The 26,309-nt window shown below is 41.3% G+C and overlaps 1 protein-coding gene across 1 annotated transcript; it reads left to right on the top strand.

Annotated features, from left to right (window-relative positions):
* Positions 1-818: 818 nt before the first annotated feature.
* On the top strand, positions 819-24,332 carry LOC134450888 (acyl-CoA dehydrogenase family member 11-like). The gene is made up of 16 exons (XM_063200926.1): positions 819-850; positions 1,937-2,269; positions 2,984-3,207; positions 4,782-4,881; positions 5,995-6,112; positions 7,060-7,202; positions 8,464-8,613; positions 10,983-11,077; positions 18,454-18,553; positions 19,211-19,351; positions 20,644-20,736; positions 21,458-21,565; positions 22,530-22,701; positions 22,970-23,036; positions 23,787-23,918; positions 24,130-24,332. The coding sequence occupies exons 2-15, from the start codon at positions 1,979-1,981 to the stop codon at positions 23,905-23,907; spliced, it is 1,923 nt and encodes a 640-aa protein (XP_063056996.1). The 5' UTR covers positions 819-850; positions 1,937-1,978; the 3' UTR covers positions 23,908-23,918; positions 24,130-24,332.
* Positions 24,333-26,309: the final 1,977 nt, after the last annotated feature.

Genomic DNA, 26,309 nt, shown 5'->3' with positions numbered 1-26,309 from the left:
CAAATTTAATTCTATGTTTCACCAATAATAACAGTAGACCTAAAAAAAAACCCCGAACAAAAAAAAAAAGCTGTATCAATTTTATTTTTTTATTTTATTTTTCCCAGTTGAGTCACAGTGACTTTTCCCCCAGGGAGTCCTGGCCAAGAGACAGCAAGTTAAAAGTTACAAAAGAAAAACACAAAAGACATGGAACAACGCTACCAGACGAAACAACAAAACATTACATGTAACACAAGAAGACAAGACTCACATTTCTATGATTAAAACTAAATAATAACATGGTAAAAGAAACACAGACCCATGAGCACCACATTTAAAAACAATTACACTGTTCTGTAAAACCAGACTTTAAAAGATTTTTTAAAAGTAGGCCTATTTACAGAGGGAAGTGTGTCTACCAAAAGTACAAAAGAAAGAAGCAAAAGAAGCAAAGTAAGCCCACACAAGCAATCAGAAAACTAAGACATAAATATTGGCCTAATGCAACCGCCTCTTTATTATTTTACAGTAAAAGGCCTAATAATAATAGCAAAAAACAATGAAATAATCTTTTAATAATTACGTTCAGATAAATACAGGGCCTATAATGTAGCCTAAGCAGTATGTGAATTATTCGAAATAGTTATTTATTGTACGCTTGTGCTCCTTTAGGCAACATAACATAGGCCTACAGAAACAGAATTCATAGGTAGACCATTACATTTTAATTAATTAATTAATAATTTGCCCCTCATACAGACTCCCCTCCTAACCTAGGGGGGCGCTGTGACTCATTGAACGTGTCAAAGTTCATAATGCTCCTGTAGAATAAAACAACAACACAGACCCTTATCGGAAGAAAAGGCAAGTAGGAAGATTTTTAAAGTTTTCAAAGCAAGAAACGGACAACTGTGCTAGATACGACAGCAGCATAGCAATATTTCCAGTAGGCTACTCCAACAAAACAACTAGTGGAAAATAGAAAACAAACCATTGCGACAAAACGTAACCTGGCAGACAACAGAGACAAGTAGACTAGGCTACAATATCATTTTTCGTCATTGTTATGTCTTGTAAATGCCTGACAATGATTCCTTGAGAAAGTGCAGTTGATGTCCACCACCTTTATTCTTTTTTAGAGACTCATCTTGAATGATCTTCTTGAATATAGACCACAAATGCGCTGCTTACACTTTGACCCACTTAACCCCCCACCACCTGAAAACCCTTCTGCGGTTATATTATGCAAGGGGTGAATTCAGGCATGCAGCCCTTCTACAGATGCTGCTCCTGCTATCTTTAACCTACTCTTACACAGTAGTAGCAATGGTCACATTGTGTGCTGTGACCTTTTTAAAATAGATAGAAAAAAACAAAACAATGATACAGTACTAAGAAAAAAACTGACCAAATAGCACTCCCATCCTCCTCCTGTCATAGCAGATTGTATATGGTCAAGCAAGGGAAATAGTTAAAATACTTGCCTTGCATTACTATCACATGATCCATATCAGATCCATCACATGGAAATAAGTAAACAAAACGAACAACAAACGAGCCTACTTCGCCGTGTATTTATATAAAATAAATTATTTGTACTTTTTTGTACACGTCTCTAGGAACCAAAAAAACACCACTTTGTATAGTCCTTGCAATAACGTTTCATTCGAAAGTATAAACACGTTCAGTTACACTTCACTAGATGCCGGCGTCATACGCATGATATGACAGTGTCATAATTCAAGGATATTTATTTGTCACATAGAGACACTCTCGTGTCACTTGTATTGAAATGCATGGCCGGTGCAAAACAAGTGTGCAGAAGAAAAGTGTGCGTGCGTGCGTGTATGTGTGTGTTTTCAATCAAATTAATTAGGAGGAATTAAGTAAGCAAATGGCATGAGGAAAGAAGCTCCTTCTCAGTCTCGTTCTTTTATGTTCAATTCTATTTTAGGATCATCATAGGACTGCCACAGGCCCTTCCCGAGATCTCCCCATGGCCCTGGTCTGGTTTGGCCGGCAGGCTGCGAGCACCTCTGGCCGGTGTGTCTGGTGGTTCCCCTTGAGTCGGCCTATATCATGCAGCTGCGGCGTTCACCACCAGCAGCAGCAGAGCTGGACGGACTCCCATGAGCAGCAGCAGCCGGTGGCAGTAGACCTGCCTGAAGGGCCCGTGTTCTCCCGCTCCTCCATAGGGACGTTCTTCCAGAACAAGCCCCTGCTGAAAAACCCCTTCCTGGAGGACGCACTACTGCAGAGTTATTTGCGACGACACTTACCTTCAAGGGTGGGTTAGACACAGTCGACCATTTCATCATTTGAATGACTTGAATGACAGAAGAGATGTCAAAAGTAAAAGTAAAAGTGAAAAAACAGAAACACAGTTTCGTTCCAACACAGGTAACTTGTCTGAGGAACCAGTAGACCTGTGTACTTGTTTTATCATCAGCTAACTCTGCCAGCACTGGTTGGATCAATTTTGTGTTTTTCAGTATCTACCGCATTAAGTGCAATTGACTAACTTGTGTAACAGCTATGTAATATCACATGCTAGTGTTGTACTTACAATTTACTTTTACTTTTACTTTAGACATCTCTGTGAACAGGCATAGGTTGGGCTGCATCACCACTGTAGAAGGCTACATACATTGTTTTCAGTACACTGCACATTTCCCTATGTTTACTATTAATGTGTGCACTTTATGTTGAAGCTTAAATGTCATTATTCCTGTATAATGACAATAAAGTATTTCTCTTCTGTTCTAGTTTAGTTCTTAGTTCTAGTTCTGTTCTGTTTAGTTTTTATTTGTCCCCTCCCTGACTTTTTGTTATGTGTCTTAAATGTTCACGTGGGCATTTAGTGTATAAGCTACTTGACACCTGAATTTCCCCTTCGGGAATCAATAAAGTTACTCTATTCTATTCTATTCTATTCTATTCTATTCTATTCTATTCTATTCTATTCTATTCTTCTCGATTCTTCTCTACTCTGCTGCCCTAGGATGTGGAGGAGGACCTCAGGAGGTTTGGCGAGCGCGTGGTGGAGGAGATTGACGTGCTGGGTCTGGAGTGCGAGGACAACCCCCCGCGCCTGAAGCACTTTGACCCCTGGGGCCGGAGGGTGGACCGCATCCTCACCTGTCCCGCCTGGTCTCGCATGAAGGAGATCTCCGCAGAGGAGGGGATGGTGGCCGCCGGCTACGAGAGGCGCTACGGCGAGTGGAGGTTAGTTTGGGCCTCCGCACATTGGCTCCGACAGCATTGCGGAGCACTTTCGCTTCCAACACAATTCTGACCCCCAAACCCAATTTCACACGAACTTGGCATGGATAGTCAATGGGCGGCTCCGACAAAATAGAACTCATCTCTAATCGCTAGCCGACGTCCGCGACTGTCCACGGACATCGGCGCCGGTGTGCGGGGTTGTATTGACAACAATGGAATCGAACTTTGGCGGAGCAGATGTGCGGAGGCCCTTAGAGTAGAATAGAATATAATAGAATAGAAAAGAAAATAATAGAATAGAGTAGAATACAATACAATACAATACAATTGATATTACAGACAGTGGAGGAAAGTCACAAAGACGATACTTGGTGAAATAACGCCTGGTAAGGTCAAATACAGTGGAATGTCATTGCTTTTAGAGTTTTAAACCTTTTTTTAGCTGCCACTGTGTTTTACAGGTATGTAAGTTTATTTTCCTTATTATGTGTTAACACATTGAGTGCCAGCCCCAAAATTTTATCGCTTGAATGCCAGCTATTGCCATCTACAGACACATTGCAGGGCTTGTTTAAAAGCTGGGAATTGCAGCTTTCCATAGGTGAATACCGTATGTTTCTAGCTACCTCCATTCTCAGGTTAACCCACGCTAAGGGAGGATTAGTTTAGCTAAAAAATAAAAAATAAATTCTTGAAACTGAGATGAGTAAGAATGAGTACGAATTATGCAACGTGTGTGTGTGTGTGTGTGTGTGTGTGTGTGTGTGTGTGTGTGTGTGTGTGTGTGTGTGTGTGTGTGTGTGTGTGTGTGTGAGAGAGAGAGAGAGAGAGAGAGAGAGAGAGAGAGAGAGAGAGAGAGAGAGAGAGAGAGAGAGAGAGAGAGAGAGAGAGAGAGAGAGAGAGAGAGAGAGAGAGAGAGAGAGAGAGAGAGGTCTGACTTTGTGAATATACGTATATACACTATATGGTGACTATATGTGCAATGTTGTGTGTACTGTCTTTATGTATTCTTCTGTATTTATGTATGTACTGTATTTATGCACACCTTAATTTCCCTTAGGATTAATAAATGATACTCTACTCTACTTTACATGGTCAACCCAGAAAGTATTTCTGACTGCACATGGCTGCATCCAAGGAGGCCCCTTTGACTTTGAAGCACAGGACTTAAAGGTGCACTGTGTAATATTTTTAGTAGGTCATTTCCAGGATCCATGCTGCCCATTCACCAATGTTACCTTTTTTACAAATACTTACCACCACCATCAAATTCAATATGACTTTTTGCGTACTTGAAAAGGGGAATCTTCCCCATGGCTCGCCATTTTGAAATTCCAGAAATAGACATTTTTAGCTGCAAAACGTACTGTGCTTTGGTCATACTCGTAAATATTTTTTATTCTGAAAATATTCATGAAAAGATCAAATTTGGCAATAGGCAGCACCGTTTCAATGAGCTGCATAATTGCAACACCTACTCTGGCCAGCCACCCTGCGCCACCATCTTACACGGTGCACCTTTAGTATCAGCTGTACCCAGCTGATTGAATCTCTTGTTGCTTGTTTCCATGTAGTCGGGTTTACCAGATGTCCAAGATCTTCCTCTACGCCCCCTCATCTGGCCTGTACACCTGCCCCCTCGCCATGACGGACGGAGCAGCCAAAGTCATTGAGGTCTGAATTTGTTTTTAGATGCGTCCTAGCATCTCCATAAGAGGGTATGTCCATCCATTGGTCAGTTGGTCTGTCGGTCGGTCGGTCTGTGCGTCTGAAACGCATTCGCTAAAGTGTTATGCCCTCCTGTGTCCACAAGGTGGCAGACAGTGTATAGGCGGACGTATCTTTGTCCGCCTGTCGGACTTGTTAAAGAAAAAACCTCAAACATTATGTGTGGACATGCAGGATCTTTGATGTAACTGGATTACAAATGGATTCACGAGCATTGATTACACACTGTATGCAGCTCGCATGAATGAATGTCTATTTTACCTTACCTGGCATGCTGCGTTGTTTTGCATATTCACTGTATCTTGCAGAGTTGCATAACGTAGAAGTAGAGGTACTCTTTAGAGATGTAATTGCAACACTAGTGGTATGATATTACATAGTTGAAAACCATGTAATATCATACTGCTAGTCTTGTAATTACATCTCTATGAGTACCTCTACTTCTAGTTTCTACAGCTCTGCTTGCATGGGCTTAATTTTAGGTGTAGATGGTAGGGACATGTCCATACCACTTTTGAGATTAGATTAGATTAGATTAGATTACTTTATTGGTACCCAAGGGTAGATTTGATTTGCAGTAAAGTGAGCTTCGCTCATACAAAACATTCAGGACATAGGACACATACATAACATGATCATATAGGCCTATAGAGAATCATAGCCTGTGTTTGGACGCTATATTATTAATTTCTCTAATTGCAGAGGGGACAAAGCCTCCAGGCAGGCAGGCTATATCTGTGGCCAGAGGGCAGAAGCTGGAACTCTTTATTTAGTGGATGGGAGTCATCTTGTAAGATGGACTCAGCTATCCTCTGCAGCTGTCTATTGTAGAGGGCTTCAGGGTTAAGTTGTGGCTCTCCAATAAGCCTGTTGAGGTAAACCTAGCCGGTCCTCACCCCTGGTATAATGAAAAAAAATAGCACACATGGACAATTTAATGCCATATTAATGTCCCCTCCACTTTCCAAGTCAAACCTACACCTTTTCCTGCTTGTGTGTACTGTCTTGTATATTGACATGTTGTCTCTGCCATATTGTCTCTGCCACATTGTCCTCCAGTCATTAGGTAGGTCTGTGTCAGTGGAAGAGGCTTTTCAGAGACTCACCTCGCGGGACCCCAAACACTTCTGGACTTCTGGCCAGTGGATGACAGAGCGCAAGGGAGGATCTGATGTTGGTCAGTAAGCGTTTTTTTTTAAACATTCATACATTTTGCTTGACAATATTTTTTTTTGGTATCTTTTAAGTAAGTCATGACCCCCGTTTTAAAATGTGCTGTTGCCAGAACGGCAACAACCAAGTCCTAAAGGCTCTGTGTTCTATGGTTGTGAAGTCTTTTCAAGTACTGTTAGTGTGCTACTGTTAAGGACAGACACTTTGAGGCTACAGCACGTTAGACCTGTCTCCAATTTCACCAATACATCTGTCGCCATCATGTAGTTTATGCCATTATCTGATTTTGACTGTTTAGAAAACGAATTAATTTGACAATACACAATAAGACTACGATAATCAGATCAGGTTTACAATTGACTTTCGTGAAAGGAGAGAGATTGAGAAGCCTGGAAAACATGTTCCTCCCTTCCAAATTGTCTTTAATGGGACACACACCAAAGAAGAATAAAACATACAGGTCCAGCTAAGTGGTAACTCTTGCCTGAGATAAACTTGGGAGAGATGTCTCCCGCTGGTACAGATTTCTCATAATTCACTGGCTAGAGCTCACACAGGAGCAGATATTAACCAGAAACACACAGAAAGAAGTCTTAAAGTGATACTTTTACAACTGTCCTTGAGTTAAATGATTGAGTTTTACCTTTCCCCTCTACTTCCTGCCATTCTGTTAGTATGGCAGTGCAAATTTTACATCCAAGCTAGCAATTAATATTGAGTCCTATGAGACCAGCTGGCGGCTAACTGGTCTCATAGGACTCAATGTTAACTGCTAGCTTAGAGGTAAAATTTGCACTGCCATACTCGGAGAATAGTTGAAAGTACAGGAGAAAGGTAAAACTCAACCATTTAACTCAAGGAGAGGTGTAAAATAAGCTTTTTTTTCTTCCAAAAATGGGAAAGTATTACTTTAACTGAAGATTATATTTTTTCTTACACTGTTCTCCTCAGCCTCTGGAACAGAGACCGTAGCCTGGCCACAAGATGATGGTACTTACAAGCTCCAAGGCTTCAAATGGTTCACATCAGCAACTGACGCAGATATGACACTTACTCTGGCACGGATACCAGACAAAGACGGACAAACTAAACAGGTTTTGTTTTGTTTGCACGGATGAATCCGATATCCGGTGTAAAATGCCCTTCTTTGAATGTGTTTACATACAGTATGCTTAAACAGGAATTAATCCTAAACTGCTCATGGTTTTCAAAATACTACTAATTCTAATAATGATTAAAACACGAGATTATAGCTGCAAAGATATGACGCAGTATCACAAATTACGTCAGCAACACAGTGGCTATTAAAGAAAAAGCATGATCTAAAAACATAAATGACATGGTGTACTGTAAATGACATGATGCTGTACTTTCATACTGTCAATCTCTCTGATGCTTTGCTGATGGCATCTCTCATTCCCTAAAGCAATACTGCCAAAGGAATTAATTACTCTGTTCTATTCTATTCTGTTCAAACTGGTTTAATCCGGTTGATTCTGGTTTGGTTCACACTGGCTCAAACTGGTTAAAATAGTTTCAAACCAGTTCTGACTGGTTTGATTCAAACCATGTCAAACAAGTTTAAAGGTGTTGTATTCAATCCTGTTCAGACCGGATCAAACTACTTCAATCTGTTTCAGACTGGTTTAGCCCGGACCAAACTATTTCAAACTTGGTTGGACTGAATTAAACTGGTTGTAACCAGATGGATTGGCTCAGACCTGATCAAACTGGATCAAACTGATCAAACCTGTTAAATACAATTTAAACTGGTGAAACTGGTTACAACTGGTTCAGACTGGTTCGGTTTAAACCTGTTCAAACTGGATCAAACTGATTCAAACCTGTTGAATACAATTTAAACTGGTGAAACTGATTAAAACTGGTTCAGACTGGTTCGGTTTAAACCTGTTCAAACTGGTTCAAACTAGATGAATCACCTTCAAACTGGGTCAAAAACGGTCTATTGATCCCGTTGCTCTCCAACTGGCAACAGATTTGCTCTGCTCACCTTCATGTGTGAAATGCTTCCGGGGGGCCTGCAGTTGCCTATGCTGTTTTTGTCTTGTTGGTGCACCACTAACACTTGGATGTGGGCTATTGTACATTTTTGCATACATGTTCTAAATTTCAGGGGGGACAATCCCCTATCTCAAATCACCTGAGGCCACCTACAAACCCACAACATCACCAGAGGCATAATATGAAATTGTACATGGTTCTGAACATCACAGGCATCTAATGTTGACCAGGGCCCCAGGTTTCCATTTACTGTATGGTTGTTGTGGTTGTGTATGTTGTATTCCATTCACTCCTTGGTCTCATCTCATGACCTGCTTGATCGCCCTTTATTAGGGTAGTGGAGGCCTGTCGTTGTTTTACGCGGAGGTTCGAGACGGGCAGGGCAACCTGAATGGCATCGAGGTGCAGAGGCTTAAGGAGAAGCTGGGCACGCGGCAGATGCCCACCGCCGAGCTGCTGCTACACGGCCTGCCCGCTCACCTGGTCAGTATGCACAACACAAAAAACTCACATCAAGCTTTTTTTCTGTATGTTTGGGGGATTTTTGGCCTTTATTATTACAGGACAGTGTGAGAGTAGACAGGAAATGATTGAGAGAGAGAGAGAGATGGTCCGGGCTGGGAAATGACCCCACAGGGGCAATGTAAGCCCAAATTTGGGGGGCTTAGCGCACTGTGCCACAGTGCCCCCAAGTAGTTTTATTTTTTACCTCAATCCTTTCATGCAGAACCTATGTTATAACATTTATGTCACCAAAATTGTAAGGACCTTGTTTTTAACTGTTAAGCTCGTTTTTATCATTGAAATACCATTGACGGACTATCAACAAAGAAATGGAGGGAACACGCCTGTAACCTACATGAGTGTTTTTTGCTGACATAAATATAAACTGTCATGGTCTGAAGAAATGTGTATTATAATCACCAATTGTGACCGACTACACGTAGCAAGTGTATGTCTCCGGTGACTGCTTCAACCATGTGAGCCACGTTCTAGTTGGGCTTTCTTTTGGTTATGAATGCACCTAATACCTTCTAATAGACCTACAGTATGCGACACTAGGTGCCTATCTTTGACTATTAATAAACTCAAAGTTGAAAGATAGTAGCCTGAAAATTGAAGCACGCATCAGATTTCTTAAGAGAGAAAGAGAGGCCCTTGCATTTTTCTTTTCCTTTTTTTTCTTTTTTCTTTTTTTTTTGTCTCGCTGCCCGGTTACGGAAGGGAGAGACCTCGTTAGTGTAGGACAATTATGAACTCGTATGGTTTAGATGTCCATACTTATCAGTGGAGGCTAGCAGATCAGTTGTTGTCGATGTGACAGAAGTAACCGAGCTTCTATCAGTTAGGTTGCCGCGGTTTGCGGTTTGCGCTGACGTGATGGCTGATAAGTCTTGTGACTAGCAAATCAGCCGATCCCCGTTTGTTTGTAAACAGTAGCTTTTTATTGACAGGACAGAAACTTTGTTTGTAAACGTAAGCAGTTTGCAAGACGGCCGCACGATGACATGGTGTAATGAATTAATGTAAACTTAACATAAAGTGTATCAGGGGACGATGTTGACTAGAGATGTCCGATATTATCGGCCCACAGATATTATCGGCCCGATAATAGCATAAAATTTAATATCGGTCAATATCGGTATCGGATTTTTGACCTATCAAAACCGATATAATAATGCTTGAATTACTGTACACTTTTCTCCTTAATTATTTTTCTATTTTGCACAGACGATGTTAATATTTGGAAAGCTTTGTTGCATTCAAGAATGCATCTAGTGGGGCATTACAATAAAATTAAGCATATTTTGTTCCACAACAGCAGATTTGTAATGTTACCTAAAGTTTGTTATGAGGAAAAATAACCCACATATATCGGCATCGGTATCGGCCGATATCGGAATCGAAAATGAAGAGTTGGACAATATCGGCATATCGGATATCGGCAAAAAAGCCAATATCGGACATCTCTAATGTTGACCCATTTGGGCCCATTTGGTGTTCAGTGGTACAGTAATCTGATGGAGATGTAGTAATTGTGTCCAAGATGATGAAAGCACAAAATGATCAGAAGATTAATCTTTTCATTAAAAAGATTTGCAAAGGGAACATTATCTTGTAAATGGTTTCCTCTTGCCTTCTTTCCGTGGGGGTGTGAATTAAGGTTTTAGAGTCACTCTTTTCTACCCATTTCCATGAAGGTCACTTTGGAGAAAAGTATCTGCCAGGTACACTGAGCTGTAACTTTAACCGTAACTGTGCTAAGTACTCCATTATTAACCCTGAAACCAATGCAAAGACTGTAAGCTGACGCAGAATCAGATACCATGTGAGATTCACGGTGACCTCAAGTGACATTCCACTGGGCAGTTGTCTATTCCACGAGTCTGATGTGACATTCAAGTGACATAACATGAGACTGTGGTCACTCTAGTTCTCTACTCAATCTAATCTTATAATCTAATCTTGGATATCTTTGGTGGCTCATGGGAGTGATTGTTTTTTTTGTTGTTGTCCTAAGCTTAGCTTGATAACACGCCATTAGAATCATAGATTATGATAGTACTACGCGTAGTGTACAGACGAGGCAATACATGTTCACATTATATTATATTAAATCATATATAGTGTATTCATTGTATTATATTGCAAATCTGTGCAAGGTAAGTAGTTTCCTATGAATATTCTCATTTATTAAGGTCATATTATACAAAGAGTTTTGGTTTTCCATCGATACCCACGCCATACCACTAGCAAACGCCACTGTGTCAAGCAACATATACAGTACGTGCATGTTATAGCCATTAAAAGTTAGTTGAATTTAAAGCAAAATACTGTTTCTTCCCCTCAAGGTATCAGCTGAAGGGAGAGGGGTGGCCTCCATTGCTAACATGCTAACCCTGACGCGGATCCACAACACGGTATCGGCGGTGGCGTCAATGAGAAGGTAGTTGGTAGGAATTCGAGACGATTCGTGTAATGAATTGTTGAGAGGGGACCATTCGAACAAAACGTTGGACCATTAGTAGAAGGCATGGGGCGTTTCGTGCAGTACCTGAGGATTTTTCGTCGAAGACCTAAGGACGTTACGTTCAACCCATGCAGACCTTTCGTTTAACTGGGCAGATGTTTAGTTTAGTCTGCCTATTTTATTAGCCTATTATTTTTATATTTTATCAAACTTGTGTGCCTACCACCACAATGCAATGAAAACAAAAATCGAAAGGTGTAGAAAGTGCGTGCGTGCGTCCCTATTTTTTAAAATTATTTTTTTCATTTTAGTTCAGTTTTTTATCATTAGGCCATTTCATAGCCTATTTTATAAATATACTATATCGTAGCGGACTGCCTCTGCCTCCTCTGGAGTGAGATAGCAGCGTTACCCCCTGTGCACTACATCTGTCTATATAATATATCTGAGTTATTTCTAATGTGTTGGTTACTGATTTTGTATTCATTTTTGGAAAGGTAAAGGCAGTCTTATTGTTGCCTTGCTGGCGCCCATGTCATAACTTAAAAACAGTCGGTTGCACCGCCGCTACAATACCGACGAAATGTTTTAAAATGTAGGCTTACAACAGTAATTTAAAGGTAAGGGATAATGTATTGTCCCACATGACTATAAGAAAATATTGCCTATACGGGACGAATAAGACCCCCGATGCCGAAGGCAGAGAGCTGTTATTCCGCTCCGAAGGAAATATATTTCCGTAGTCATGTGGACAATACATTATCCCGCTTATCCCGCCTTTACCAACATTAGAAAGCATAGAATACACAGTTAACCAGTAGTTTATAGTAACAGGTGTATTGCCATTTTATAGCGTGCGCAAAGAAAGATAGAAAAGAAAGATATAAAAAGATATAAAAAGAAAGAAAGGAGTCGCACACTGGAGCTGAATGCAGAATCAAAAGCTGCCATTTACAATTGTCCTAAGACGTCAAACTGGTCCTGGATTAACGCATCACTGTTACGTTATTTGTTCTACTCATTGAGAGTAAATAGAATGGAGGCCAAAATTCTATTTCATTGTTGAAGCCAAGTTGAATGGCAAATAGCGTTGATTTGGCCTCCATTCTATTTACTCTCAATGGTTCTACTGTATGCATCTAGGCCTATATTCGTTATAAAAACAGATATCTTAGAATGAAGTCTTATGAATGGTCCACCATGCTTAATTCCATAAAGCATGCCAAATGAACTTGAAAGAAATGCGAAATGAAAACAGCGTGTCAATGCAAGCTCTTTTTTTAAAAATCATAAATACAGTATGAAATAGTGATGTGAGCTGTTCCAAATTGAGAACAAGCGCACAAGTCTGCAAACAAGGGTTTTGCAAAAGTGCACTACTAAAAATAAGACAAGATATTCGTTGTGATGATCTGAGTTATTTCTAATGTGTTGGTCACTGATTTGTATTCATTTTTGGAAAGGTAACGGCAGTCTTATTGCTGCCTGACTGGCGCCCATCTCATAACTTAAAACTTAAGTCGTTGCACCGCTACAATATCGACGATTTTTTTTTAAATGTAGGCCTACAACAGCTTTAAAGGTAAGGGATAATGTATTGTCCACACGCAGTGGTAGAACGCAGGTATACGGAGTATACCCACTTCTAAATTTTAGGGGATTCAGTATACCAACTTAAAATTGATTGATCCATTATTTAGAATGGCATAAATATATACAGTATACCCGTTTCAAAAAATGCGAGAATATACAGTATACCCACTTCAAAAAAGTAGACTACACCTAGACTACAAAATATTTTCCTACGGGGCGAATAACACACTCCGCTTCGAAGGAAATATATTTTCCGTAGTCACGTGTGGACAATACATTATCCCGCTTATGCCGCCTTTACCAACATTAGAAAGCATACATAGTAAACCAGTAGTTTATAGTAACATGTTTATTGCCATTTTATAGCGTGCGCAAAGAAAGATAGTTCGTGGAACGCTCATAATTTAAAAAGAAAGAAAGGAGTAGCACACTGGAGCTGAATGCAGAATCAAAAACTGTATTAAACAAAGCCGAAAAAAGTAAATAAAACCGACAGACAGGGGACAAACGTTTCGGTCAGCCCATCATCTTCCTTTTCTTCTTTTTCATACTGCTCTTGGAATTACGCACCGAGCAATACGCTCAGGATATGACATTGGCGCGGACGCCACCCCACCATTACGCGCATAATTTAAAAAGGTTAACAAGCAACAGAGTTTGGCTACTTTCTAACTTGTTACAGCCACATTGCGCTTCAAACTGTTTGCAGGCTGCCTCGTTCACTGCGCGATATCTACTAAACTCGGGTTCATAACAGGATCATTTCTATCTGATCTGCGACAGTATTCCAGAAAAAGACAACCACTGATGTGCGCCCTGACCATCATTAGCTATCTATCGATCCTGCTACAGGCTGAACACTTTGAGCCGGATGGTTGGCTGGAGGAGGCTGGTTGGCTGGGTGGTAATACCCCTATATGTGGTACATATTCTATGTTGTAGCCTACTTCAGTTGTTGGTACCCAGACTTGAATTTTTGTCGAGTAATGTCCATTTGAACCTCACGTGAAAGTAACGGGGATTGTGCTGCATTTGGTGGATGGAGCTGATATAACGCACATAATTCTACTGAATAAACATCCAACTGCGACCCAAACGGTAACTTGTCGTGGTAGTCTATGTCGAATATGCCTTAATTTGGCTGTTTGCTATTCGCCTCTGGCATCATCCGAGCATGTGTAGTGCGAGACGCCATTATGACCGTTGCGCGTAAATATTTGCAAGAAGATGGGGCCGTCAAACACAGTAGGCTATGGATACTTATTTAATGAAGATGTCATGTAGACTGTTTGACGGCCCCTTCCATAGGACAGCATCCATCCATCTATCCATCCCTTCCTCATCTTTATGCGCAACGGTAATAATAGCCATTACTTTTCTTGTAGACGTTGCGCGTAATATTTTATTCATTATCGACTTATTTCAAGCAGCATTCCACTGTCCACTCTGCGTGGCCTTGTTGAAAGGGTTGTCTATGCGGGAGGGGGGATGACTCCACTGAAAACGGCAGGTCATTTGCATGACAAGACTTCATGCCATTTAGCGAACCGTTTGTTCTCAACAACTTCCCATTAAGAAATGTGTATTCTGAATGTGTTTGTCACCGTTTTCAGCAAGCCTGGCGTCGCCATGAGGACCTGATGTTTTCCACAGAAAACATGCATGGTTGCCACCACTTAAAAAGGTGCTTGGAGAGGAGGCAAAACTGGTACAATTTAGGCTGCATTAAAGCATACACGTTAGCTTTCACGTTGTGCGATGGATGGAGACAAGTTTGGAATCGCTCCCTCTCTCTCCCTCTCTCGCTCACACACACACGCGCGACGTAATTCTCTGCACTCTTTTGCAAGGACTCTACTGTCACTTGACTCGTCTTATTGGATACCAGCCAAAATTGTAAGCTAGATAGCCAATAGTTTCGATTGTGCTGCTTGGACTGGAGGTATTTAAACTGCTAAAATTTAGGCTGTATTAAAGCATCTGCACGTTTCAACTTTCATGTTGTGCGATGGGTGGAGACAACTTGGGAATCGCTGTAAGTTAGAGATTTTTTTTAAACATAGGCTGGCAAGATGTAAATGACCTGCACTGCTTGAAAAAGACGATCGACTATGTGCCTCAGGCATCTTAAATACTAAAAACTAATAGGCGGATGGCGGGTGGATTCGGTTTTGGAAATTGGAGAAAAAACATTAGGGCGGGTGGATAGCAGGTGGATTAGAAATTCTAAGAAGCGGTTGCGGATGAAATAATACATCCACCGCGCACCTCTAGGCCTACTCCACACGTAGGTATATTCCAGACCTACAGAAGACGGTAGCTAGAAGCGTTCATCTAAAAAGTTACTCAGAAAACTCGCTGCATGACAACCAAATGTGCTCAGTAGACGCACGCTGCCCTGATTCAAAGCAACAAGGCTGTGCTTGGTCCCGCCTCTCTGCCCGCAGCTGGGGCTACTCAAATACTGTTCCAGAAATGTAAGGAGTAGAAAGTAACATAGGCCTACAGATATTTGTCAAAAAATGTAATGGAGTAAAGTAACGGCGTAAAAGTGAAAAAAAAGCTTCTCAAATATTGTTCCAGAAATGTAAGGAGTAGAAAGTAACCTAGATAATTGTCAAAAAATGTAACGGCATAAACGTAAAAAACCGACAACATACCAGTTAAAATGAGTAGGCCTAAGTACATTTTATTTATGAAGCACATCTGAAAACCAGTTGATTTACATACTAGATTACTAGATACTAGATACATTACTAGAGAGAGAGAGAGAGAGAGAGAGAGAGAGAACGCGCTCCTATGCAGTGTTAATATAGCGATTTCACTTCTCTCTCTCGCTCTTAGTGTTTTTGTTTTTGTTTTACTGTAGCCATGGACTTAACACGGGTGCAGGGGTTCTATAATGTTTTCCGACACTGTTATTTTTTCTGCCTCATGCGCGAACTATTTATTGTCATTCAGTTTGTGCCATTATTAGGCCTATATGAATCGCGGGTAAATCAGTTTTATTTAGACTTCGAACAAAAGAAATAGGCCTAGGACACACGGGAATAATAGGATATAAAATAGGCAGCCTGACTGGATCGATGGACGATTTCCAACAATAAAAGACAGGCTATGAAACAAAATAGGCAGCTACCAGCTTATTCAATTAATAAAACTATAGCCCAAGAACATTGCCTCGCCGGGCAGAGAGAGAGAGAGAGAGAGAGAGAGAGAGAGAGAGAGAGAGAGAGAGAGAGAGAGAAGAGAGAGTGAGAGAGAGAGAGAGAGAGAGAGAGAGAGAGAGAGAGAGAGATCCTATGCAGTGTTAATGTAACGATTTAACTTCTCTCTCTCTCTCTTTACTGTAGCCATGGACTTAACACAGGTGCATGGGTTCTGTAATGTTTTCAACACTGTTATATGCATAGTGCTCTGGCTCATGCGCGAACTTTGTTGTCATTCAGAATCAGAAACATCAAAGTGTCGGCAGACAGCATTCTCTTGTTGCTGGTGCTTCGCATCTAAAAAGTTACCGCCCAAGAACATTGCCTCGCCAGGCAGAGAGAGCGAGAGAGAGTGATAGAGAGAGAGAGAGAGAGAGAGAGAGAGAGAGAGCGCTCCTATGCAGTGTTAATGTAACGATTTAACTTCTCTCTCTCTCTCTCTCTTTACTGTAGCCATGGACTTAACACAGGTGCATGGGTTCTGTAATGTTTTCAACACTGTTATATAAGCCTAGTGTTCTGGTTCATGCCAAACTTTGTTGTCAAAAAATGTAAGGGCGTAAACAAAGGCTAAATTGTCAAAAATGTAACGACGTAATCGTAAAAACAACAACAACATACCAGTAAAAACGAGTAAGTACATTTTATTTATAGATTTACATGTTTAAATCAACAAAAAACAAAACTTAACAGCTGATTTAGGCCTATTTAAATAGGCTAGACAAAACCGTTAAAATGAACATATTTAAATAGACAAAACCGTTAAAATGAGCATTAAAAAAGCTGATTCTAAGAAAACCCGCATTAAAAAAGCTGATTTACATTTCTAATATAGGCAGACTGAAGGGACCTTTAGTTGAAACCTAAGGATCTTTAGTTCAATTTTAAGGACCTTTCGTAGGCTTTTGCGGTAGACGGACCGTCCTCGACTAAAGATCCCCTGCCTTATACTAATGGTCCAACGTTTTGTTCGAATGGTCCCCTCTCAAGAATCCATTCGACGAAAAGACCTGTACCCGGTGGTAGAGAGAGATGAGATTAAGACATTAGATCAGAGGGTTGCAGGTTCGAATCCCAGCCATCCACTCCTTACCACACTCCATCGCTGAGGTGCCCTTGAGCAAGACGTCTGACCTCAGGGACTGTAACCAACACTGGCGTGTATACAACATGGACAGCGTGTTTCTATTGTATCACAAAGTACATTCCACAGTTTTAAAGCATCCACGATTGAGCTGTGAGAATTCTTCTGCCCTAAATTTTCGGATTCGTACCTTAGCAACGCTGAGAACAAGCGCTGATAGGACGACAATTGGGTTTAACTGTCAATCAAAAGAATTATAACTGTCAATCAAATCAACTAACAATGCTTATTGGTCATTTAAACAATTTTAATACATTTCTAAAATAAAGCGTCAGCCCGAAAAAAATCTTTGAAACGGTAAACTACTATTTGCACGCAATAGATTAGACTCGGCAAGAATTGGTAAGGAGTTTTAAGTATCCCATAGAGATGAATTGGATTTGGCAATTTTCTTCTGGTTTCGGGGTCTAGTCCCCCGGCTGTTGCTTCACTTCAGAACCGAATGTACGGTGTCCTCTTATACTCAAGTCAGGGGTGACCAAGCAATACCCTGTAATAACTAAGTTGCTTTGGGATAAAAGCGTCAGCTAAGTGTGATGTAATGTAATGTAATTTTTTTTTTTTTAAATATATATATATATATATATATATATATATATATATATATATATATATTTTTTATTTTTTGTTATACACAGAACAAAGCACATATTGACAAACATTTATCAGAGTCCTTGAAATGGTGTTACGTTACAGTGCATAGGAGGCATTCGGGTCTTGCAATACAGGAGTCAGTCTTCTCCTCTTATGTAGGACAGTAGAGGATCCCAGAACTTGTGATAGTACTTCATTTTGTCTATGTTGTGATACCTGATCTTCTCCAGGCTCAACACATTCCCCATTTCCCTCAGCCACATTGCGTAGCTTGGTGCAAAGTCACTTTTCCACATCTGCAGGATAATTTTCTTTGCCACAACCATCCCTAAAGACACAGCTTGAGCCTCAAATGTATTAGCCAAAAGAAGAGCCCCTATCCCTCCCAAGATGGCAACCAGTCGGTCTGGTTTAAATGTCTTCTTGAAGGCTTTAGAAAAACATTGAAAAATATCACACCAGTAAGATGACAACTTAATGCAAGACCAGAGAGTATGGGCAAGTGTCCCATCAGTAATTTTACATCTGTTACAAAGTGGTGATGTTGATGGGTCAAACTTGTGAATTTTTTGTCTTACAATAATACAAACGATGCAATGTCTTGAATTGTATCAGGTTATGTCTAACATTAACTGAGCAATCATTTATATTTTCTAAGCTTTGTTCCCAAAACACTTCTCCTATCTCTTCGTTTAACTCAGTAGCCCATGCTTGTCTATGGGCAGAGGAATCCTTGGGAGTCATCTTTAGTAGGGAGGAGTGACAGAAATATGAGACTGCCCCATGTAATTTAATGTAATTGTTATCCTCAGGATCATCCAGATGAGCCGAGAGTATGCAACCAATCGTTTTGTCTTTGGGAAATACTTGAAGAGCCATCCTTTACATGTGCAAACTATGGCTAGGATGGAGGTAGGCCATGCCTCTCACTTTACATTTCACTTCCTCATCATAACAGCATTGCAATGTGAGCTAATCTACATGAGGCTATATGGCTGGTCAGCTTGATATGCATTGGACGAGACCTACTGGTGAACAGTCATGAAATCATAACACAGTTGACTTCATTCCAGCCAAAATGAACATTACTAGCCTAGCGAGCTAAACCCCCAATAGAGAAGATTTCTTGGCTAGAACATTACTACAGCTTGCACAGAACAATAATCAGTTAATAGTAGAATGCTTTTGCAGACATATACAGTATGTCGTCAAAATACCTTGTGGCCGCCAAACAAGTCACTCAATCAAGAAACTGGCTTGAACTTATTCCCTGTCACCTCCATCTACACAAGAGCATCTGAACCCGACACAAACCCCATTCACGCCTCACAAAAACCCAGGTCTCTTGAGCAAGCCCGCCCAACCTCTATAATGTGGACAAGGGGGTATGGTCAGTCAGCACTGGTGAAGGGCTCGTTGTCCATTGGTAATGGGTTGATTTAAATGGGTTAGGCTGGGTTGGCGGGGGCTTGGGGGGTGTGTTGACCATTTTTGGGGAAGAATACAATGCAATGGTTCAAGAAAGGGATTTTAAAAGTAAAAAAAGTCTACTGTACTGTGTGCATGCAGGTGGAGACGCGCGCCGCCTTCCTGCTGATGATGGAGGTGTGCCACCTGCTGGGCCGCGAGGAGGGGGGCGTGGCCTCAGACATGGAGCTCCACCTGCTGCGGCTGCTCACCACCGTGGCCAAGCTCTACACGGGCAAGCAGGCCAGTCACTCAGCCTTTTCTGATGATGTTTTGTGACTTTTTTTGGGACTTTTACACCTTTATTATAGATGGGTTCTAAATGTTTATTTTCCCCTGCGATCCTGGCTGCGCACAACTCAACCTCTGATTGTTGGAAACCGCTGTCGGTCAAAAAATTAGCTCACGTGGTTGGCTGCCAGTGTCTTGCACCTCCTCACAACACTGTTTATAAACACAAAAATCCATGTATGAAGATAGGACAGTGAGACATACAGGAAACGAGTCAGGGCAGTCATGGGTGAGCGGTTAGGGCGTCAGACTTGCATCCCAGAGGTTGCCGGTTCGACTCCCGACCCGCCAGGTTGGTGGGGGGAGTAATCAACCAGTGCTCTCCCCCATCCTCCTCCATGACTGAGGTACCCTGAGCATGGTACCGTCCCACCGCACCACTGAGGGCTGCCCCCTTGCACAGGTGAGGCATAAATGCAATTTTGTTGTGTGCAGTGTGCAGTGTTCACTTGTGTGCTGTGGAGTGCTGTGTCACAATGACAATGGGAGTTGGAGTTAAAAAAAAAAAAAACGAGTGGGGAGAGAGAGATGGGGACGTTTCGGCAAAAGAAACAAACCCAGGTCTCAGTTGTAGTAGTCTAGTGCCTTACTGCCTGAGCCATGGCAGAGCCCAGCATTGTCTTTGATGTTTTCTTTTTTCATATTGGCAGGTGACGATTACCTTTCCACAATAAGTTGAAGAAACAAACATTGTTGTGCGAGGGCTTGCCCACCTTGAATGTTTCTTTGTTAGCTGGTGCAGCTTTTCAGAGTACTGTAGTATTCAGTTTTCAGAGGAAGAGCACAGCACTGCTTCTTTACGGTTTCACTACTTTATTTTCGCTCGTTTACTGGATTCGGCACCAGGTTTTGCATAAAAGCGTTGACTTTTTTTGTCCAGCACCTGGGTCTCTCCTTCCATGTGAAGTTGGTAGTTATAATCAAAGAGAAGGGGGCGCACCTTGCATCAGACTTTTCTTTATTTTTGTGCACAGACGCTTTTCGGCGTGTGCCTTCCTCAGTGTGCAACGTTGGTAGTTATGCAGTAGCAGTTATGCACATTGCTGGTGTGAATCTATACATCTTGTAGCTGTGGTATGAAATGTCTAGATTAGAATTGTATGCACTGTAATGGTTTTGATCCTCGCTGGTGTCCATATTGTGTTATATTATATTATATTATATTATATTATATTATATTATATTATATTATATTATATTATATTATGTCAAACTGTTTCTGCTGCCGACTGTATTGTCCCCAGGCTGTGGCTGTGGTCTCTGAAGGATTGGAATGTTTTGGAGGTCAAGGTTACATTGAAGATACAGGACTGCCCAGGATGCTCAGGGATGCACAGGTAGGACGATCTCAAGAACTGGCTGTACATTAACCCATTTTAGCCTAAGCCCTTTTTGGGAAAAGGTGCCCTCCGCCTATTAAAACCTAAATATCTCAGCCTCTGAAGCACATAGAAATATGAAATAAGTTGCATTTAAAAGCCAGGAACCTCATTGTACATTAGAATGTGTTTCATTCAGCTCTAACATACCCACATTTTTAATAAAAAACTAAAATCCCAAGAGCCTGAATGCAGCGTATGTCGCTCCAGGCTAAAATGGGTTAAATGACGATGATACAAGAAGCAGGTAGAGACTCTTCTCTTTCGTGATTATTTACTGCACTAATGCCTGAGCTGGCTCAGACCTGCAGTGTTTCTATGATTTTGTATGAGTGTGTGTACTCTACTGTGTGCTAATGTACTTAACTTACCTATAAAAAAACGGACCATGCGTGGCATTTGTGCTTATTGTTCTGTATATTTCCTGTGCACTTTGTATCTAGAAGTGATGCATGCTCTGATCATGTCCTCCATTGTCGCTTTGGCTAAAAGTGTCTTCCAAATGTAATGTAACATACAAACAACTGTTCAAAGTCAGGTTGATTGTCAATATCTCCACCTGCATTGGACATACAAGGGGCGGAAATGAGGTCTCTCGCTATCCCAGGCATAGACATATTTTTTCCTTGATTCCTTCCTTGATTTTGATGGGTGCTGCTCGTCATGTTTTCCATTGCAGGTGTTGAGTATCTGGGAGGGAACGACCAACATCTTGGCCCTAGATGTTCTCCGCTGCATCTCCAAAACCTCTGGCCAAGTGTTGGACTCGTTTTTTGCTGTCGTAAAGGTATGTGGAGGACATTGTTAAACCTCATTTCTCACCACTTGTTTAAAAATGGTGCATTTTTCCATTTACAGTATCTATCATGTCAAGCAGTGCGGCGGGACAGTACCAGGGCTTGACACTGGCACCTGCCAATCGGCCAAATGCTGGTAAAACTTGGCTGTGGCTGGTTATAATTTTAGTGTCACTAGCCAATTTGGCAGGTAACTTATTCTATAGTATGGCATATGAGAACAGCCTATATTCTGCACTTTGTCCCTTGTGTATCAATTGTATTTCAGTTCAAGAAAAAGTTCAGTTACTCAGTTTCTGTTAGTTTGATTAATTTCCATGTAGCAAGCTGTGCACTCATCTTCTTGCTTTAGCACTTCATCTTCTGAGGTTAGATGTACAGTGTCTTCATAAACAAACAGAAAACAGTATCAAATTTGTGGCTAGTGCAATAGTTGAATGGCTAGTGACTTGGGAAAGCCACTAGCCACAAGGGCCAGCAAGCGAAAAAGGTAATGTCAAACCCTGGACAGTACCATGCTCAGGGTACCTCAGTCATGTAGGAGGATGGCTGAGAGCACTGGTTAATTACTCCCCCCACCAACCTGGAGGGGTCGGGAGTCGAACCGGCAACCTTAGGGCTACAAGTCTGATGCCCTAACCTCTTACTCATGACTGCCCATTGAGAGCATGACTAGGATGGAGGAGGGAGGCGACATTCAGGACTCCCTGGAAGAAGAGTTACCGGTAGTCTAACTCAATGGGACTTTCCGGGTTAAATTAAGGGAAAAAAACAAAAAAAACAAAATGGGGTGCATGTTTTCTCCATCCTCCCATCATTTCTTCTTTTGATTCCTCCACGACCAGAGGAACAAGAACCAAGGAGAGGAGGAATTGAGGACGTGAAGACGAGTGAATAATGAAATGGAATGTTGTGAAGATGTTTGACTTGGCCCCGTTTCTCTTTCCCACGCAGATGAAGACGATGGCAGTTCCCGCAGACCATGCTCTGCTGCCTGCGGTGGGGGCGGTGAACAGCGCCCTCTCTGGCCTGGGGGAGTTCATGCGCTCAGCTGTCCGAAAGCCACCTGCCGTGATGGAGATGGCGGCGAGAGATCTTGCATACAGCCTGGCACGCGTCTACATGGGTATGCAATGCAAATGCATGAATATTTTATAATGAATATTTTAAGAAAATTATAACAAGAAGCATGTCACAGAGGTCCCAGTCCTGTCTGTAGAAAGTGAAATTTGAATGTAGTGGATGGATCTAGTTACATTTCCATCAGGACTTACAATAAACTGGGGCTGGGGTGGATATCTCTGGTCACTAAACACAGAGCCTCAAACTTTTTTCCATGTGCTTTTACCAGAGCCAGATATTTGAGAGAAGTTTGTTCTCTGTGCCTCTTCCAGGTGCGCTGCTCATAGACCACGCCTGCTGGGAGGAGGCGTCTCCTGCTGACGTCTATGCTGCTCTGAGGTAACACTGCACACTATGCTTCCATTGAGAACCTAGTAGTTATTTCATACTGTAATAGCCCTATGCTTCCAGTGAAAACCTAGTTGTTTAGTTTATACCGTACTAGCCAAGGATGTGATTGAACCTAAGACTAGGAAATCTGATCAAATTGATTCTGCGCACATGCACAGAAGAATTACAATACATTCCGGCTGGAAATGTGTCATGTGCAGCAGCAATTTGATTGGATTTGATCGTTTTTGTTCAATCGCCAACACTGATAGATGAAATGCAGGGCCAGTCGTTGCGTTATTTCTTGGCTGTTGACGCAGGAAGGAATGCAGGGAACACAATCATGCACAGGAACAGGAACACACACCAGTTAAAAGATGAAGTATTGAATGAATGGATGGACTTTAAAGGGACACTGTGTGCGATTTTTAGTTGTTTATTTCCAGAATTCATGCTGCCTATTCACTAATGTTACCTTTTTCATGAATACTTACCACCACCATCAAATTCTAAGTATTCATTATGACTGGGAAAATTGCTCTTTTCATACATGAAAAGGGGGATCTTCTCCATGGTCCGCCATTTTGAATTTCCAAAAATAGCCATTTTTAGCTGCAAAAATGACTCTACTTGGACCATACTACAAAATATTTGTTTATTACTTAGAAAACGTTCAAGTAAAGATCAAATTCAAAAAATCAAATCAGAAAATCTTGTTCCCTAGCAGGTTTATTCAGTGTGAATTGTTTAAATTTGCAGATGGTGCGAGCAGGATCTCTGTCCAGTGGTCAATAAGAATGCCATGGCTAACTACGACCCCAAGACAGCTGCGATGGATGCCAGCCTGGTCTATGGGGGAAGCAGCAGTGTGGAGACATAAGGACTACTAGACCAGTGTTTCCCAACCAGGGGTGCGTGTACCCCTAGGGGTACGCGAGCACACTGCAGGGGGTACTTGGAAAAAAATATATTTTAGCAATGCATGGAGCATAGTAACACTGGGATAGAGAACGAGATATAGAACATGAGTTAGGGGGTACTCATGGCACGAAAAAGGCTTAGGGGGTACATGAGACAAAAAAGGTTGGGAAACACTGTACTAGACCACCTGGCCACTTCACTGACGGTGAAGAAGAAATGAAGTGCTCTTACCTGCATGTAGTGCCGCTGTGGATTTTGCCTTACACCATAATATCAAATAACCCTATGAGGAACAAGCGCTAGCTCAAGGAGCATGAGTTGATATAACCATGGCAATAGTTTTTTTTAATGTCCTGGGCTGCGTTTCCAAAAAACTCTTAAGTAGTACTTAAACCTAAGTAGTACTTAAGTATGAGGGGTCGCCTAGGCAATACATCAGAAATAGGTCTCACATCATCACTAAAAGTTTATACATACACTATTTTACCTCGCACATGCACTTGGCGCAACCATTGTATTTGCATGTGCGAGAAAAAAATATTGTATGTAGACCTCTGAAATGATTGTATGCATAAACTTTTAGTGATGTGGTATATTGCCTAGGCGGCCCCTCATACTTGAGTACTACTTAGGCTTAAGTACTATTTATATTAAGGGTTTTTGGGAAACGCAAGCCAGGCCACTTCACTGACGGTGAAGGAGAAATGAAGTGCTCTTACCTGGACGCAGTGCCGCTGTGGAATTTGCCTTACACTGTAGCATTACATTACACTCAGCTGATGCCTTTTTTTTATCGAAAGTGACTTACAATTATTTAGATACAGGGCTTTGGTTCCAGTCCCCGGAGCAATGCGGAATTAGGTGCCTTGCTCAAGGGCAATTCAGCCATTGATAGAGGTGTAAGGGTGAGATTCGAACCTGCCTGACCACTATGTTGCGGCATGTCAAATAATCATCTAGAAATCCACACGGAGAGCTGGCTCAAGCAACATGAGAAGATATAACCATGGCAATGGTTTTTTTAATGTCCTGAGCACTTTTTGAGCACGTTTTAAATTCTCTATAGACAGCCACATTCGAGATACATTATGTATGGTTGGTAACTTACTTCTGTTGAAACTTGTTGGATTTTAGCCATTCTACTCCAAACCATGAAAATATATTTTTTAAACCATTTTGCAAACTTTCTATGTATTAGCTAGAATCCGCCGTGTTCTTTTAAAGAGTCAGAGAGCATGGTGTCAAATTCTTAAAATTGGCTGGTTTATTTATCCAAAGCATCCAGCATATAAAAAAGTACAACAGTTTAAAGCATTACAGGGCTCTGGAGCCTGTATCTTGACCTCGCAGCCACGAAAGCAGAACTGTCTTCATTCCCCAAAAGCAGATCTTTTGTAGGTTTCTTGGGGTGTCACCTCTTGGTCCAGGATCCATGGGGCTTTTCCGCTTACCTTTCAGTTCCTAAGTCCTTATCTATTTCCTGAAGGCATTTGATTTGATTAGTCACTCTTGTGACCCTATTGATTGAGCAACCCCAAGAACTCAAGAACCAAATGTTGATACGAGGTGAGCAAAATGAAGTTGATATAATTAATAGGATTACACTTTACTGCAAGCCAACCTTATTCATTATTTCATATGAGAATAATAAACTGTTCTTTCATTAATCATGAGGTTATACGCGCAAGGATTGAAGGGTACCTTTACATTTGCAACTGTTTCAGACCGATCCATAGGCCTACACACACAAGTTTCAGCAATAGATTCAATCAGTGTAGTTAAGCAAGTGATCCAATCAACATGGCAACTTTGGACTTTGGTGTCCACATGTAGACAATAGGTGACAAGTTGTATTCTTAATTTCAATATTCCTTAACTTCTTCATCCATATACATACAGTTTTCTGTGTCAAGAGTAGGTTCTTCATGATGTGCACGCAATCTATGAAATTATTTTAATGAAACATATGAATAGGCTGTATAAACCATAGTTGTTTACTAGTAAACATCAAATGCTAATATATGACTCAGATATCTTCAAACTCCACAACTAGGTTGTGTGACCAGGAGCCTAGGACTCTAAATTAACACCAGCCAAATGCCAAATGCTGGTGAAATGTCAGTTTGGCTGGTAGAAAATATCAATTTACTAGCCACTTTGATCCATTAGTGAGTGTGTGTTTGTCTTAGATTAACATCTACAAGGCATTTGGTTGGTGATGGGAAAAAAGTTAATTTAGAGCCCTGGTTGTGACCTCAGAGTAATCTATGGGTGTGGTTGGTGTATGGTCATTTTCATGGACGTTTTATGCCTGTAGTCTTTCATTCTCTAAATTGTAAATATAAAATGTAAATCAACAAC

The sequence above is a fragment of the Engraulis encrasicolus genome, chromosome 1 (genome assembly GCF_034702125.1).
Source record: "Engraulis encrasicolus isolate BLACKSEA-1 chromosome 1, IST_EnEncr_1.0, whole genome shotgun sequence".
Taxonomy (NCBI): domain Eukaryota; kingdom Metazoa; phylum Chordata; class Actinopteri; order Clupeiformes; family Engraulidae; genus Engraulis; species Engraulis encrasicolus.
This window is presented reverse-complemented; position numbering and strand designations above follow the sequence as displayed.

Excerpts from the sequence above, each read along its gene's own strand:
- LOC134450888 (XM_063200926.1), top strand. The coding sequence starts at position 1,979 with ATGGCCCTGGTCTGGTTTGGCCGGCAGGCTGCGAGCACCTCTGGCCGG. Across the intron at positions 19,352-20,643 it reads AGCTCTACACGGGCAAGCAG|GCTGTGGCTGTGGTCTCTGA; the intron begins GCCAGTCACTCA and ends TATTGTCCCCAG. Across the intron at positions 23,037-23,786 it reads GACGTCTATGCTGCTCTGAG|ATGGTGCGAGCAGGATCTCT; the intron begins GTAACACTGCAC and ends TTAAATTTGCAG.